Source organism: Apis florea, unplaced genomic scaffold, assembly GCF_048593485.1.
Source record: "Apis florea isolate Af1SG1 unplaced genomic scaffold, ASM4859348v1 contig_2274_pilon, whole genome shotgun sequence".
Classification (NCBI taxonomy): domain Eukaryota; kingdom Metazoa; phylum Arthropoda; class Insecta; order Hymenoptera; family Apidae; genus Apis; species Apis florea.
Genome location: NW_028256550.1, coordinates 1084842 through 1103784, shown reverse-complemented (window position 1 = coordinate 1103784; position 18943 = coordinate 1084842). Strand labels below are relative to the sequence as shown.

At 26.6% G+C, this 18943-nt stretch overlaps 1 protein-coding gene across 7 annotated transcripts in view; it reads left to right on the top strand.

Annotated features, from left to right (window-relative positions):
- LOC100869913 (uncharacterized) overlaps window positions 1-18943 on the top strand; it is a 255212-nt gene that overhangs the window by 76855 nt on the left and 159414 nt on the right. The window contains exon 6 of one of the 7 annotated variants that reach the window (XM_012488810.3): window positions 15363-15807. The exons of 5 other annotated variants lie outside the window; for them this stretch is intronic. In XM_012488810.3, the coding sequence (XP_012344264.1) occupies window positions 15363-15395 (33 nt within the window). In that variant the 3' untranslated portion in view covers window positions 15396-15807. Of the gene's footprint in view, window positions 1-496; window positions 3276-15362; window positions 15808-18943 lie in introns of those variants that run through there. One more of the 7 variants, XM_003695233.4, reaches the window with a different exon arrangement.

The following is an 18943-nucleotide window of genomic DNA, read 5'->3' as shown; positions in this document are numbered from 1 at the left end:
CTCTAATTGGCAACTCCAACTCAGTTCTATATTATCGGTGCATATAATAACACCCTCCTATGTTACCATATAATTTTAGATTTAAAATTGTATAAAAGTGCAGAGCGATTCGCTACCAAATCATACTTGTCTCTCTTTTCTGTTCTCTATTGTTCTTAAATTTTAAATTCTGTCATTCCAAAGTATATGTTATATTTATGTTTCAGTGCTTGTTCCATTAAATTTCTTTTCAAAACTCATTCATATGTCGCCATACAATCCTATATTTTATTATTATACATATATATCTACATTAACAAATATATGTATAATATAATATAACATTCTAGATGGCTCTTCTTACTTGACTGATAACCTTCTTCGATATAAACACAAATATAAATGGTTAAAATCTTTTTTTTTTTTTTTTTTTTTTTTTTGAAGAAGAAGAAGAAGAAGAAAGCGTCGCCCACAAATCCTTAATTTAACCTTTACGTAATTTTCGTAATGATTGCAGGTACACTGCGCCCCGTACACCGACGAGGTGTGCGCGATCGGGAATAGCGCCAGCGTGTACAGGATTCAGGCTATAGTGATCGTGGTGGTTGCGGTGCTCGCGACGTACTTCACGTAAGCGATTAAATGGCACTCGTATAGCCGGAAAAAGGGGACGATTTCCGTGCATCACGAGCGTCGTGCTGAAACCGGGGCCCTCCGTTCGTTCTCCGCTTCGGATTCGCCAGAGTTTTTTTTTTTTTTTTTCATTTTCCAACCGAGGAGGAGAGAAGAGAAAGAGAGAGAAAGAGAAAGAGGAAGGCACGTGCACGCGAACTCCGAGTGGGTATTATAACGCGGGGGACAAAGATGAAGGAGAAGGAGAAACGAAGGAGAGGAGGAAAAGTTAAGGAAAGCGAATAAACTGGTTGGACGCGATCAAAGAGACGGCGGGAGGAAAGTTGGGCCGCCACGTTTCTCCGCACGCCTTCCAACTTCCTCGCCGCGTTCGTGCGTTCTCTTTGACACAGAACGCCCGGGGAAAACAAAGGGGAGAAGGGAGGAGACGTGCTTTCGGACACGGTGACGAGCTTAATCAAGCAATCAGAGGGCACGTGCGCAAGAATGAACGTGTTCGTTCGGTTCCCACCCACTGGGCCTCGAAAATGCTTGAAAATCGATGGAACCACGCGAGTTGGATCAATGGCCGAGTTGGAGGGGGAGGAAAAAGTCGAACAACGGCTGGATCTAGTCGTGCCGTACCTTGCTTACGTTTCAGCTTTTATTTATCAAATAGTTGCTCTGTTTGAGTATTCGTCATCCGTAGCAAGAGAGGAAAAAAAGAAGAAAAATTGAAAAAAAAAATTCAGCTTGGAAAAATGTGTCTCGCGTGAAAGAGAGGGAGGGAAAGCGTGGATACATTTTTATCAGAGGGGATCGAGTCGAATGAATGAATTCGAGGAACAATAGTGGCACGAAGGAAATAAAAATATAGAAATCGTGTGTGACGCGTAAGAAATGGAATTTTTAAAGTGTCGCCAAGCGTCACCAATTGTCGAAGAATCGTTTTGAAACCTGCTTGAAACGGATTTAACTTCGAAGTTAGAGAGATTCTTTGCTCGCTATAATCCATCGAAGAAAGGAAATGGAGAAGGAAGAAACGAACACAGAAATTATCGACAAAAAGTGTATATCTTCGACTGGTCGACGTTTCTGTTTTCAAAGCAAACACGATGGGACGAGTTGCTGGGATAACTTGTGAGACAACACAGACTTTTCTTACCGATATTAGGTGTTTCTGAGGATCGAGGATGAAGGAACCCAATTCGCGGGGAAGATTGATATCACGATATCAGACCTTCTTGATTTTCTGTGTTTCAAAGATGATCTCCGTCTTTGGACATCGAGAAAAATGAATCAGAAAATCGTGCTCCCGCTTATACTTAAACGACTTAAACTTAAAAGAAGACTCGACTGTGTTCAACAACTGTTCACGCAGAGATCATACAGACTCAAAAGAATCGAATCGATTTATATATTTCAAAGATTACGAACTACTTTACTCGGATAAGAGCACAACAGTATTCTCATTTAAGGAAATCACCGACGATGGAACGAAACGACGCGCTCGAGATAAACCGTGAGATATCAAAGAAAATCGGCAAACGAAGTTCTGGCATTTCGAGCGCTACTTCATTTTCTCTCGTTAGAAGAGGAGACAAGCTTTTATTGCGTCTCGTGCTGTGCAAATGTTCAAGAAAGAAGGTGAATTAATCGTTGAAAGAAGAAGAAGAAGAAGAAGAAGAAGAATCTTTGCGCAGATGAAGAGAGAAGAAATTGCAAGCTGGTGAAGAGAACTTGTCTCGAAATTTCTACCAGTTAGAAACGGGTTTTGAACGTTGATCACGAAGGCTCGAATCTTCAAGAACTATTTCATCCATATTTTTCATCGATGCGACCTCGAAGAAGCGCCAGCGAAATTACTGTGCTGTTTTAGATGCGGGACATACTCTGCATTGCTTATGCAGTCGATACACTGCATAATCGAGAGGCGGAGAGTGACAAGGTGCTGATAGCCTCCAATCGTACTATTTCTACGAAGATATTCCATCGAGATACGCTGCTCCTCTTAGGAAACTTCTATGTATATCTTTGTGTTAAACAGTTCTTCGTTTTAGATAATTCATTCTTCACACCATCTCCACAGATATTGATTCTTCTCTGTCGAAAATCTTATAAGGATTCATTGTTCTTTCGAAACAAGGTCACAACTACGAGAAGAATATTGATGGAAATTTCGACCAATATTAAGATAGCTGTGTCGTTCGAGCTTCATCTCCAACCCCTGATTTTATCGTTGGTTGGGAAAATATCGTGAAAGAGGTGTTGCGTAGAATCATTACTTGTGCATCCGATTGTGAAGCATATCGTGGCTCTTCCAAGTGAACTGGAAAGGAGAAAGAGGAAAGAAGAGGACGCTATTCTTTCCACGTGTTTCGGCTATCGCTGTAAACAGAGGGAAGATAGTGGCGTGAATCTTGGAGAGGTCGATTCTTCTGGTGAAAAAGAATTAGTTCCAGCTTAGTGGCTCAGCACAAGTTCCATCAGACAATGCCAGAGTATCTTCGACGGCCTTTTGAAAGCCTAGGAAATAATAACGAACGTATTTCTTTTTTGAAGTTCTAAGTTTATAAAAAAATCTTGTTTATGTCGAAAAATCATGATAATTCATAATGCAAATATTTTATTAAACAAATCGACGAAAGTGTTGATTAAAAAAAAATATATATATATATATGTAATACGAGTTCTTCTTTTATGCGCTAATTTTGTGATGATTGAGAGTGAAAGAAAAATACTGTTTTTTTTTTTTTTAAATTAATACAATTACTTTCTATCTAAAAATATTAAAATAATAATATTTCAAATAAACGAAAAGGTGTTTTGTAAAAATCGTTAAAGAATTTATTAAAAACAATTTATTATAGATTACAACTTTAAAAGTTTCTAAAAGCTTTCCAAAAGCTTCGACGAAAGTTTATAAATGTTAATCGATGCAGAAAAATATAAAGAACAATACTATATATAATATAGTATATATATATATATATAAATATTTAAAAGTGAGCATTTAAATAAAAAAGTATGCAGTGAGACAATATTTAAAGAAATAAAAAAATAATATCAATAACCACAATTAATTCTCGAACATGGTTCATCAAATTTGCACTGAATTATCGAGTTTAAACAAAAAAACGTGCATCGTTCAAACAAACATATCATCGTTCACACTGTAAAAATAAAAAAAGGAAAAAAAAATGATACCAATCTTAAAATAAACAAGTAACGGGAAGAAGTCGATCGAAAAACGAAAAAAATATAGAAAATATCTCAAAATGAATTGTTGTTACCAAGTTTGCTTATGTAACCAACAAGAGAAATGAGTTGAACAAGAAGAAGAAGAAGAAGAAGAAGAAGAAGAAGAAGAAGAAGAAGTGAAAGAAGAGAAGGAGAAAGAAAAGAAACTCTAGAACGCTTCCACTTCATAGGAGGATTGTTGGCCAGTTGCTTTAAAAGCATTCTGTTACACGCCATATTTTAGAGACGGAAAAAGAGAAGAATAGAATGGGAGATAGGAGAGAAATGGAGAAGCAATAAGTTATAGGATCGATTTCGTTGAAGCGATATTATATTGCCTCGATGAGAAATGGAAGTTGTGGAAGCGCAGGTGTATCGAACAATTGTGTAACATTGTCTTCTCACATTAAAGAAACGTTTCGTTCTATTTTAAATGATTCTCGCGCGAAAGTAATGGCGAGCCGTCATAAAACACGTTTCTCGGAGAAGTTCTCCAACTTGCGTGTCTTCCATTCCTCGAAATTTCAATTTCGAGGATTAACACCAGCATCATTTTTTATTATATAAAAAAACATGAATGAAAGATCGATGAAATTTTGCAAAATCGTTGAAAAAAAAAATTTATCAGAAAAGAAGCAAGACAATTGATTCACATTTTTTCTTATCAACGATGAAGAAAGGAAAATTGGAAATACGCGTGGTGTGATGAAAAAAAGACAAAATGAATCGATGAATTGAAGAAGTCTGATTTTCGTACATTCTCTAATTCGACGTTTTACACGGCAACTCGAAACACGTGGAATTCGAGGAAAATTATTTCCATCGCCGCGCGATTACACGCGATTCTCGTGTTCGTGAAAAATTAAAATTAAAAGAGAATTTTGTTCCTTTTCTACATATTGTTTAAAATGTGATTTTAAATTGTAAATGTGATTATACACGGTTTAAGAAACATCGTTCACGATATGCGTATGTACCACATAATTTCTCATTATTAATTATTATTTCGTTTTGATTTCCATTTAGGCAAATGATGCCATTGTCATTTCACACTGATCTAACATTTTTAATAACAGAATGCGATCTATTGGAAAATATAAAATTGCACATCACTGTGAAATTGCAATGAAATCTCGTTCGAATTTTAAATCAACTTGTCATGGAAATTATTAGCAGAATATTTGATATATTTCATTTCAAAATGATTCTCTTATTTATTATTTTAACGAAATAGCATTTTTGCTTGCCAGTAAGTTTCCATATGAAATTGGACTAATTTTTAGTGATCGATGTTCATTACTCGTCAGATAGGTTTATGTACATGTAGATACAAATGGATACATGTATATAATATACGTCGTGACGCAAATAATTGGTATTAATTAACAGTCAAATTTCAAAATTAATATTATTTGTATTCGAGATAGATATACGATTTTAGAATTCTTTAACTTAAATCCTTTCCATAGTTGAAGATTACACATCAATTTGAAAAATTGGATTATATAGAAACTGACTAACATAAAATGAGTAACGTACTGTTTGAAAGGTTTTTAATTTTACGATTAGAATATATGGTTAATATTTATCCTTCGAAAAATTAAATAATTAGCTTTGGTTCACGATTTAATTTTCCAATGTAAAAATCAAGAAAACGAAAAAAAAAACATTCAGAAAGAATGTACTGTACACGTAAATACGTAGATTAGGATATCTCGTTTTCAAGAACACTTGATATTATAAATTGAATTCGATAGAAACCAAATTGTACCTCACAGAGACAAGAGACGAAATCTGGAATTTGGTTACATCTCACACATAGGTGATACGTGTAATTTATGCATGTTTCCATCATGCGATAGCCTTGTGACATATCTTGCACATGACAAATAGTTGCTAACATTATTAATCCGATGATTCAACATGAATCCAACGTGTTCGATGGAACGTTAGACATTTTTCAATAATGAGAGAACTTGGTCTTACAATTTTGTTAAAAACTGCAAGAAATAAGACGAACAATATTCTTTAATAGCTCTGCTTTATTATTTCTTACGTGTATCGATTGGAAAGAGATGCATAATTTAATCAGTATCTTATTAAAACTTGCTTATTAATTTGTATAATTTTTCATTTATCGCTCATACGAATATTTTGTCTTGTTATCCTTGTATTATGTGCGATTTATTCTTATATACAAAATTATTGTATATGTTATTATTATATATTATTTACATACATATGTTTAATTAATTATTTTGTTATTACACATTATCACATTGTTATTTCTATAACAATTTGGACATAATGTAATGCAAAATATGAACATGAATGCATTTCTTTAATTTAAATATTTGATTTTTGGAAAATATTATTCTTGTATTATAATTTTTTAATTACATTTCTGAATTGTTATCATAAATAAAAAAAAAACAACATGTTTTTTGTTTTGATAACAATCATTGTTGTATCTAAAAATATGAATAATATTTGTCAGATATATAAAAGGATAATTTGTAAAAGCATTTGAGCTTTTAAATTATTTTATTTATTTTCTATAGAATATTTGTGTTATATGCGGTTACGTGACCAAAACTTGTGACCAAATTCTCTTCAGCAAAGAAAAATGAAGTTCAATGTTTGTTGTTTGTGTCAAGAGAAGGGTGGAGATTGATTCTCAGAAAATGGATATTGGATGAAAATTTTAAATAATTAAAAATGATCAGATTCATAAAAAAAAAGTTCCAAGATATCTTTTAAATTGTTTTTAGTTCAACCTTCATCAGAATTCAAATTGTACAGAGAAATATAATTTTAAAACCTCGCATTATTCAAATATTAATATTTGAACGTTTAAAATTAATCGAATATTCTATTATCCGAGCTATGATTATAATATAAATAGATCATTTTGCCTTTTCTCATCATGAAATGGAAATAAAATTTAATTTTAAAATCACATTCGCAATAGTCTACAACACATCGAAACATAAACGTTCAATATTAAATTGTTGAAACGAAATTGAAAATATTTGAAACAAATTCGAAAACGACGGAGTGCTATAAAATTGGCGAAAGCATTAGAAATACGTTGGCATTAAAAAACAGAATGGTAAAATTGAATATTATTTTACGAGGTTGTATTATTTGAATATTAAAAAAAAAAAAAATGATTATCCTAATTTTGTCACAAATAAACATATTATTTTCCTCGAAATATAGAAATATATTCGTCTAAGAAAAGTTTGTGTTCCATTATCAGAAAATTCTCGTATCATCTTGTATCTCTTATTATTTCGGATAATGAAAATTCTGGAAAACAAGTTTTTATATTAAAACGTGGGAGGGGAAGAAACGAATTAAAATAGATTTTACATTATTATTATTATTTTCATTGAATGGCAACTGCGTTCGAATTTCGGGACGAAAAAGTAAAGCTTAGCTAGAGGGTAGAGAGAAAGAAAAACAGGTCAGCTGGCCTTTCATCAAATCATCAGCGTTGTAATTTAGTATTCACATTCGTGGACATAGCAGTGTAATTACCACGGAGATTAATTGACGTGGACAATGCGCGTGTCGCACGAGTGCTCCCATAACATTGAAACCTGGAGATTTCATCGAGATATTCATTTCTACTCTTCCCTTATTAAACCCTTTCAACCTTTTCTTTGCTACAAATCAATGGCGTATCGATCCATGGAAATGTATTAATGTACATTCTTCTTCTTTTTTTAACGCACAGATGTAACAAACGTTTGATTAAAGGAAAAATTGACTTTTTATTTTATTTTTTCATTTTTTTTTTTTTTTAAGATTTTCTATTTTTGCCTTTGATATCAATTAAATAAAATCATACAACTTTGGAAAGGATTTGTTAAAACTAAATTATTATTCTAGTCACGATATTGAAAGCTTAATTGGCTTTTATTATTATTATTATTTTTTTTTTTTTAGAGTATAGTGTTATATGTTTAATCGATTTTACAGATTTCTTTTTTTAAAGAAATTGGTTATGATATGGAAACTAAACTGCGATACTTTTAAAAAGTAGAAGGTTATTGAAAATGAAAAATTGTTTACGTGTAAAATTATTTAAAATTATTTATAGAATCATTTCTTCGTATGGTACTTCGGTTTCCATAAAAAAAATAGAAAGTTTTTCTATTTTTTACAATATGTGTTTTACAAATACCTACATTTATTCAATGAAATTATCGATTTTGTTTATTAATTTTGTAAGATCTGCTAAATATCATTATTTATTTAGTGGCTTATTAATTTAAATTATTCTTTTGCATCTACTAGTCAGGCATTTGTTAGACTTTCATAAATAATATTTCATCAAGTATTTTATTATTAGATCGTAATATGTGAAACGATTATAAAAATATGTCTTTGAACATTCTGTAACAATTTATTTCACGCATAATTTTATTTCGTTTATTGAATTTTTATAAAATTATTAAAAAAACATATATGACACACATATGACAAAAGTCAAATGTTTCACATGTACGAATTAAATAATATATAAATTTTCAAAAAAAAAAAAAAAAACGTTATTGAAATATGTAATTATTATTGTTGATTTAAATATTTATTATTTTATATCGTAATAATTTATACGAATGAAATAATACGCAATCAGACACTGTAATAGTTTCACGACTCCAAATCCAATAATAAACTTAATATTTATATTTCCCACCGAATTTTTGTACTCGTTGAAAAACGGTTCACGATACTTAGTCGTATCGATGTTTACAATTGTATTTATTTTGTTAAAAACAACTTTTAGTAAATTAAAGAGATATTAATTATAATAGATTGCGACTTTGTTCCTTTAAAAAAAAAAAAAACTTGTTAATCGAAAAATTAGCTCGTCATTGAAATATAACATTCTAAAATTATCAAATTAATTGATTTGAAACGTCTCGTGATTATATTTTTATTTTTGAAGTAGTTTGAGAAAAAATGGTATAAACAATTAACGATACTTAGTAGACTTAAAAATATTGAAATCTGTTATTAAAATATGTTATGCATAATCAAAAAAAAAAACTTGATAGCTCATAAAAGATACTTAAAATTCAATGAAATTGAATTTCTGTAATTCGAATCTTAAAAGAAGTATTAAAACGTTTTGGATATAACAAATTTTAATAAACGGATCAAATTTTGTAATTAATTGTGTTTAAGTATCAGCAAAACAGTTGCAGAATCATATGATTTATCACTTTGGAGATATCTATTGTTCATCCAAAATATGAGATTCTTTATAAAAAAAAAAAAAGAAAAAAATATGGAATGAATATTTTTATTTATTTCTTAGAAGAAATAAAGATTCGATTATATTTATTATCTTGTTTAAAAAAAAATGTATTTTTTCATTAAACTTTTCATTCTTATTTTTTTCATATTTTCATCATAAAAATATGTCCTTTATGTCTCTACTGTGACCATTTTAAAATATATTCACGATTCGTTTCAATAATAACGATTGAGATGATAACCGTTCTCATAGAGAATTATATGTATCACAGTTGTTTTTCGTCAGATAATTCAACGATTAACGGATTAATACATTCGATGTAATCGATTTTCGATAAGACACGATGCAGACAAGCGAGTTTTTGTCGCTGGATTGTACTTTGTTGTTTTCAATTGGAAAAACAAGGAAAAACATACGATCATAATAACGTTACATTCGTGTACCAAATTTAAAGATAATCGAACGTACACGAATACGTAAATTAATGATGAACATCTGTAAAAAAAAAAAAAAATAAAAAAAAAAAATAAAAAAGACATATATTTCGAGAAACATTCTAATTAACCGAGCTTGTTGATCACGATATCCGATTCCACATGGAAATATTAAATAATTTAAACGGTTTCTGTTCACTGTCACTTCGTGAATTTAAAAATCGAATTATATTATTCGATAAAGATCCACGCATGTCGAATAATATAAAAGTCATCGAGTCCTCATCCACTTGAGAGTACAACACGTGATTGGCAATTTGTCGGTAACTGATCGACATTGACATATTTACAACTATTATCTTGCTTATTTTCACATTATCCAGATTTTATCATCTGATTTTCGTTATTCTATTGAAATTGTCTTATTAATTTCCTTCTTTTTTTTTTTTTTTTTTTTTTCTCTTTTTTTTCTTTTTTTTCTTACCAGACATTTTTGATGCTGCATTTATTATACGTGTATAACATGGCGACATGAAAAATGAGTGTTATATCGGTCGATAATTGGACATTCATTTTAATACGAATAAAAATTGGATAATGTAAAAAGGCTTTAATAATAATAATGATACAAATGTAGCAACTTTTTTTTTAGTTGTCTACAGATGAGCAACACAAGCATTATATATTTCATAACGAGATAAAACGAGATGAAAATGAATAAATACGTTAATTATCATGCGAGCAACAGGCAATCGTGCCTTGATCGATAAAACATATTCAAATTACTAGTGAAATGATATAATGTCATGTCGATGTTAAATCATTAAATGGGTGCACTTCTATTCAGATACGTGCAATTAATATGCATGTACCAATGCTAATTAATTATCAATTATTAAGTTGTGATACTATTTAATGGTCGACCTTGATATGACCTTAAAAATCTAAATAAATTTTCCATAAGATGGAATCTAAAGCTTTAATGATTGGATTATGCGTTATTTATGATTCTCGTTTAAAATCCTTTCATGTTACATACGAATAATTTCTTTATTTAATTTATTCTCGTCGTCTGTATTTATTATAATTTAGAAAACCATGCCACTGAATAGAAAAATTAGAATTTTTTCGTTATAAATATTTCAGTAATATTTATTACAATATCATATTTTTGAAATAATTATCGTATGTATTTTTGAAAAAAAGAAATATAAAAAAAATCATAATGATTCAGATTTTTAATTTTGACACAATTCGAAGTTTTCAAGATTATGGAGATTCGAATCATTTTGATGTAATTTTAAGTCTGGAATTCTCGATAAGTGATTCTTGTAAAAAAGAAAAATAAATATACGTTAATAATAAATCTTTTTTTTTTTTTTCATTCATTATTTTTATTTATATTGAATTCGATTTTATTGTACGAGAAATTTTGTCTCTAAAATTCTCAATACTTTCAAAATAATCTATTAAGATTTTGAAGCCTTACAAGATGTTCTTCAAAACTTTCAAGAATTCCGAGCTTAAATTGTATTTGAAAATATTTGAATTTTTCATCATATAAACACATATAGATTCAAAGTGTTTGAAATCCAATTATAAAATGTGTGAAAGAATTTGTTTCCTTAATCTTTTTTCATTTTTTAAAATTTATATTTTGCTAACGCAAAAATATTAGCATGACTGGAGGTAATCATACAGGTATTATACATTCACAGAAAGCGTAAGTCACAGGTAAAAGTGACAGAACATGGATCTCCACGCTATTACGTATACATGTCACGTATAACATGCAAAATTCGTGATTTTTGCATAAATCTGGAAATTCATAGATATTGGCTAATATATACACGATAAACCATGTGTCGATTAGCTATTCTTTTAAATCGATATAACTGTCGAGTTGAATTTGCATTAATTCTGAAAAACCTATATTTTATTATTTTTTCATCAAGAGAAAATAATCGGATGTTAAGTTAATTTGAAAAACTTCATTCAATTGAAATAAAAATTTTTACTGTTTCGATTATTTTATTTATATTTATTCAAGAAAAAATTGCAAAAAGAAACAAAATTTATGGAACAATTTTATTCATAAATCGGTATCAAATTTTCGAACGAATGATATTCATTTCAATTATTAATAACTTACAATCGTTATTTTTCATAAAAAATAATTTAACGTTTAAACTTCTTTATAAGAAATATAAATCGTCACATTACGTTTACATATTTCTGTAATATTTCGAATTATTATATTAAATTATATTATAAAAAAATCTTCGTGTTATCAAAAAATAATTTTATCTTTACAGAATGATAAGATAGATATGATAATTATCGCGAACAGTGCAGTCGAACTAGTCGAAGATTTTCAGTGGCAAGGTAAAATAACTAAAAATAGAGCGTGACATTTAAAAAAAATGGGGAATATTCCTCGAATCGAGAACGATTGCAGCTATTTTGATTATTTTTATACCGTGTATATAGATAAAGATGATTAATTAATCGAAGCCACGACGAAGCTTTGGAAGCTTTTTTATATGGCTCATGGGTACTTTGTACTCTTTGTCGATTTTTTAACTTAATGTTCCTTTCCATAGTCAACGTGGTCTCTGTATAAATGAAAAAAAAAAAAAATTAAAAAGAAAAAAATTATAAACGAGATCGCGAACTAAACGATCAATACTCGTCTCATGAAACGAGTCGTGGTCGCAATTACGCAATTATTACATTTAATAGGAAAGAATCTCCAACTGAGAAATTCAAAAAAATTATAAAATTTTGAAAATGTAATATATATATATAATTACGTAATTCGCTATTTTTTTTTTATTGTCTAAATTTATTCTAAAAGGATACAATATCCTAGAAATTTCGGCTTTTTGATTTTACGTTATAATTTGTAAATAAGATATAAAAAGAAAGTTTTCAGATAAAAAAGTTTCTTTCAACGAAAACTATCGTCTGCTAAAAGATTTATTAATTATTTGTACAATAAGAAAATTAACAACAAACAAAAATTAAAAATAAAAAATTATAAAAAATTTTAATCGATAGTTTAAATAATTATGAAACAGTGAAATAGTATAATATATAATACATAAAAAATCAAATACTCTTTCCTCGACAAATTTCTATCTTCTGAGAATTTTTTCAAAAAATTTTTCTGTTTAAATTGCATAAATATTTAAGTATAAAAGTAAGATAATTTATATTATATACTTTTGTCTTCTATTTGAGTGAATAAAAAATATATCAAATGAAAATAAAGAAAAGAAAGAAGGAGAATTATTATATATAATAATTATTTTTAGAAATTTTTATTTTTAATATAGTTATCAAACTTTTCTTTTACTTCCTCGCGTAGTAAATAATACAGACAATGCAGGGATTTAATATAGTAATAAACAATTAAAGAGTAGTTGAGTAACATTGAAAACATATGCATAAACATATATATATATATATAAGTAGTATTATGAATTATTTTTATGAATTATTATGAAATTCATCCAAAAAATGAAAATATAGAAATTTGTTATATAAGATAATATGGTTGCCACATATAAAACAATGAACTGTATGAAATCTTTTTGCAAAATTCATTGGATTTTCAAAATTATTTTGTTTCTTATCAATATATATACAAATGTGTAAACAAATATAATAAATATATAATATATATATTGACAAAAATTGCTTTAGATAGTTTAACTTTAGATCGTTAACTTTATGCAAATAAATTAACATTATAATTATATATATATATAACAAGATCGAAAAATTTTTATACAAAGTTATTCTATATATAAAAATCATATTTCCATTAAGCTGTTATATCATTTCTGTAATTTTCTTCGCTATTGTGAATATTCTAACATACTGATAATTAAATAATATACTATTTTTGAATTTGTGAATCCAATAATAGAATATCTTGAAATTAGATATTGCATTAGATATACTTTTGTTAATCTTTCATTAAATTATTCATTAAACAATTTTCAGATATGGGAGTATATATAAACATTTCATTGTTGAAATAAAGATTCTTCCACTTGCATATTGAATTAAAATCACTTCTTTCTTTCTGTAGAATAATAAAAAACAGAGAAAAAAGACTCTCAGAAACTGATACAAGGAATGTAGTGTAGCTATGTATGTATAGTATAGTAATAGTATAGTTATGTATAGTATATATAAATTATACTATTTATTGCTATAACACTTTTTGTTCCTTGCATAGCTAAAATACGATCGAAATGTAATCTTAGAAAATCTAAATCCGCCTTCTTCATTATTGAATGTATTTTTGATTCGAGCTATTTTTAATACGAGCTTTTACATCGTTATCTAACAAAAATCGAAACAATTTCACTTAATTAATATTCATATCATTTGAACTGATAATAAATTTTGTTTATTATTATATTAGAGAGACTATTCTATTATATAATTTGAAATTATTGTATAAATTTTTTTAAAATTGGAAATATCGAGATTTTTAAAAATTTTTCAAATCTATCTTTTCACTAACTTTTAACACTTCTTTCAAAGGTTTAACTCATGAATAATATCAATTGCATTCATAAATTTGTTATAAAAATTTGAAAATTTCTTCCTCTTGCGTTCTCCCTCTGTTAAAAAGCAATTATACATGGATACAAAAAAGAAACAGTTAACATAATATAAGAATGATTATTCACTTATATAATGAGATGATTGTACAAATGAGACTTATCAAAATTTATCTTTTTGATAGCGTTTAAAGAAATTCACTTCCTCTTTTCATTTTTCTTTTTTCGAATGCAATAGCAGCTTTATATTTCAGAATTGCATTCATTCAGCTTTATGTTTCAGAATTACAATATCTCGTTATACACATGATACACACTGCTCTTACTTAATTTCTAAAAATTTGTATAAAAATTTTACAAAATATTATTTAAATAGTTCTAGAAATTTTCATTGATAATGAAATGTCTTCTTGCTATTTAATAAGCATACTTTTTATTTCAAAGTAACTCCATTTCTCCTCTATTAATAAGTATCTCATTCTTACTGTTATTATTCATAATTTTAAAAATAGTCATAAGTATGAATTATATTTGCACGATGATTTATGTGAATCATTTTTATATATTCATTGTAAAATTAAGATGTATTTATTGTTGACACCTATATATTGTAGACTATAAACTAGTATTTCTTGTTGTTAATGAGTCTTCACTAGTCAAATGCCTTCAATACTGCTGACAATAACAAGAAATGTAACTATTTATCGTTAGATATAGCAAAAACGTAATTCATATATTATATTAATATATATGCATGTTTTTTTTTTCTCGATTTGCATGACACATTCGCATCTGATGATTCATACATATGCATCGTGATAATTTTCTATTGTATATGTATATCATATCATATATACAATAAGATTCAAAATATATGTATATATGTAAAACAAAGTAAAAAAAAAAATATTTGTTTTCTTTTATACTATTTCATAATTATTTAAACTGGTTAAAATTTTACGTAAAAAAAATGAATTTTAATTTTCTTTTTTTAATTTTTTCTTATTAATATAAACAATTAATAAGTCTTTTACCAGATGATACTTTTCATTAAGAAAAATAATTTTTATCTGAAAACTTTTTCATTATCTTTATTTTGTGAATCATAATACAGAAGAATAGCTGAATTTTCAAGGATTAATTTTTTATCTTTAGATTGAATTTCGATAGCAAAAAAAGAAAATTCGTAATGCTTACTTTGTGCATATTCACATTTCTAAAATTTCATAATTTTTTGAATTTCAGGTTGGGAATCTTAGTTGTGATAATTGTGTTTGACCAAACGTTATTAATATCATTAATTATTATTATATATGTTTGTAAGTAGAAGATATTGTGCGTTGATTTTTTTTTTTTTTATAATTTAAGATCAATAAAGAGTAAAAGTTGAATATAATTTTAAAATTTGGTAACGTCTGCGATGGTGACGTTGTTGGCGAGACTAGTATGAGTGAAAATGAGAGAGATATTGTTATCATAATTGTATAAATGATCTAATAATTTGAAAGAAAATAAGTATTACATGTAGATGTTGAGTAGATCGATTGCGATCTAATTGATATCGATTATGATCGATAAGTGGAATATTACGATTTTAAAATTTAGAAAAAAATACTAAATATTATTATTTAAGTCACATGCTGTTCAATTCAAATTATATTTTTGGTACGGAATATATTTATTGATTTCTACCACTTGGTATTATGAAATTTTATTTCCTCTGTCTTAACCTTTTCATTTTAAAAATGATATCTTTTCATTTTAACTTAAATAAAGAATTATCGTTGAAAATTAAGTACATTTATTATATTTCGTAAAAATGATCATTTTGTAAATATATATATATATATAATTGTTTTAAAATTCATTTGAAATTCAATTGAAAAAGCACATTCCTACATCTATCTTCTATTCATCCAAATACAATCACAAAATATTAGTATCCTTAATTTTTTTATTTTTAATGAAATTATATACAATGTAATAAGATTATATATATCAAAGAAATGAAATCAATGTTTGAAGTTTCAATATATAATTTTTCCGTTTTCTAAATATAACTTTATAATAGTATGAGATAGAACAAAATTTTAAATTGTAAGAAAAATATTTTTAGATAAAGTGCTTGATTTAATTTTTTCAAATAGATGATTTGCTATCGATAAAAAAATTGCTTATCCATTATGCTTTATAATCAATAATCTATGCTATATGTTCAATAAAATTTTCAAATAAAATGAATTTTCTTGTATCATAAAATATTTGTGAGTGATATGTATACATTTATATATGTTCAAATTAATAATTTTTTCTTCAATTTTAATTTTAAATTTTTTAAAATTTTATTTTGTAACATATTCGTTTCTATAATAAAAATTGTTTAATAAATATTTATTTGTTGCGAATAAATTCTTTCATTTATTATGAATCATTTATGGATTTTTGTAAATATCTTTAAAGTTCTTTATTATATTAAATCCTTTTATTATATTTGCAATATGTTTATAAGTGTGCTTATGTAGATTTTATCGCAATCTGATATACACATTAAAAAGTTAACAGATTACTTGATGAATGAAATGAGATAAACAACTTAACAAATTATTTGAAAATAATTTATCTGATCTTGATACAAATACAAAGTTATATCTATTTTATTTTTAGAATTATATCGATCATTTTTCAAATTGTTATATTTTATTTGTATTTCAAAATAAAAATAATAAAATGATTCATATAAATGTATTTATTAGAAGATCAAATTTTTGTGTTACTTTGAAGTTTTATATGAAGCCTTAAAATATAAATTATAAAATATAAAAATATATAACACTTTTACGACTTTTATTCCTTTGAAAGACTGAATTCATTTTTAAATTAAAAAGCAGATGATTAAAAAGCATTCTTAGACGACGTGACTCGATATAGAAAATAATGGGGGTGCATTCTTTGAATGATTGCGTGGTATCGAGAGTCTACAATTTATGAATTCATGCACGTATTTTTGAAAGTTAAAAATGGTTTTGAGCAAAAAGTTCAATAATCTCGCCAATTTCTTCATATTTTATCGCAGATATATTTTTGCCATTGCTTGGTTCAATAATATCATAAATGTATATTGTAACGTGTTGGATTATATAGTATGGAGAAAACATAATATCTACTACGATTTATCGTTCATATTATTTGATAATTATTATTATTATTCTAAAAATTTAAATGTCTAAAAATTCGTTTAGATGTTTAAGAACAAAAATATTTCATAAAAGGAAGTAAAACGGATTTAATTAATGATAATATGATATATTATTATTACGTTCTTCTTTCTATCGTTTATCATTCAATGAATTAATTTCTCTGCTTGTGTATAAACGAATCAATCGAACGTTCTACAATAATTTTTAAAATAAAGAAAAAACTCAGGAAAAGAGTGTCTGTGAAATTTTAAAGAATAATGAATTGAACAAATATTATTCTTTACATAAGAATGAATAAAAAGTTAATCAAAATATCGAAATCTAATTAAAAGATTGGAATTAATTCAAATATTCAAAGACGATGATGTCAATATATATTCTTAATTAAAGGTTTTCGAATAATTATCATATTTGTTTCAAAAATTCAAAAAGTTATTATTATAACTTATAAACTAAATATTTAAAATATTTAATTGATACTTCTATTTCATAATCTGTATAAATATGTATATATATATATATAATTTTCTTTAAAATAGAATTGCCTTATAAATTTTGTATATAATTTTGTATATGTGATGCAATAAATGTATTTTGAAAAGAAATTGATATTTGTGATCGGGAATTTTCGAGATTCAAGTACAAAATTTCAAAATTTTATACTGGAGAAAAGAACAAGAATTTTAAAAAGTTTGTTTTTTTGCAGATTATTATTTATTTCATATCACAAAATTTTCAGTTTGAAGAAAGAAAAGTTTTGAAAAATTATATCTATTAATATTTGGAATGAAAATCGAATACTTTTTATAAAGAAAGTATTATCGGAACGATAAAAAAAGGTTATTGAAAACAATAAGAATCGAATCGCTAAATTATTTTTTTATAAGATATTTTAAATAATTTCTCGTTTATAACAAAATCAGTCGAAACTTTCGTATATATCAATATAACATTTCATTCATTTCATTCATTTTATGTATAAAATACATATAAAATATATGCTTTCGCTATATTGTTAATTTAACAAAAATGAAATTCAATTAAAAAGTCTTTAATAACAAAATGTCGTTCAATGAAAAAATATCAAGACAAATACGTCATTGGTTACAAAAATATAAAAATACAAATTATAATAATATTTGAAAGTTCATTAAATATAAATCAATTAATACAAAATATTATATATAAATAAATCGAATAGAATTCTTTTTAATTTTTCGATTATTGGCGATGTATCATTTAATCACGAATTAAAATAAATAAAAAAAATTCTTTCTTTCTTCAGAGACATTGATATTCGATTTGTCTGATCTTACTTTATCTAAGATACTTTATCTTTCCTCTCCTTATTTGAATTTTAAAATACGAAAAGATAAATAATTTATTCGCGAATAGTAATAAGATCAATTTCAATGCGTAACTCGCGAAACAAGAACTTATATCGAAATATAATATTTATAATAATAATTTTATAAAAGTAGTAATTGCTAAATGATTTTCTAGTCAATCCTTGAAGTACAGATTGCAAATACAGTTTCTGAATTAAAATAGTTAACCAAATTAAAACTAAATCTATATTAATTTTTATTACTTAATTATTATTTTCCACAATTTTTAACAAAATTGAAT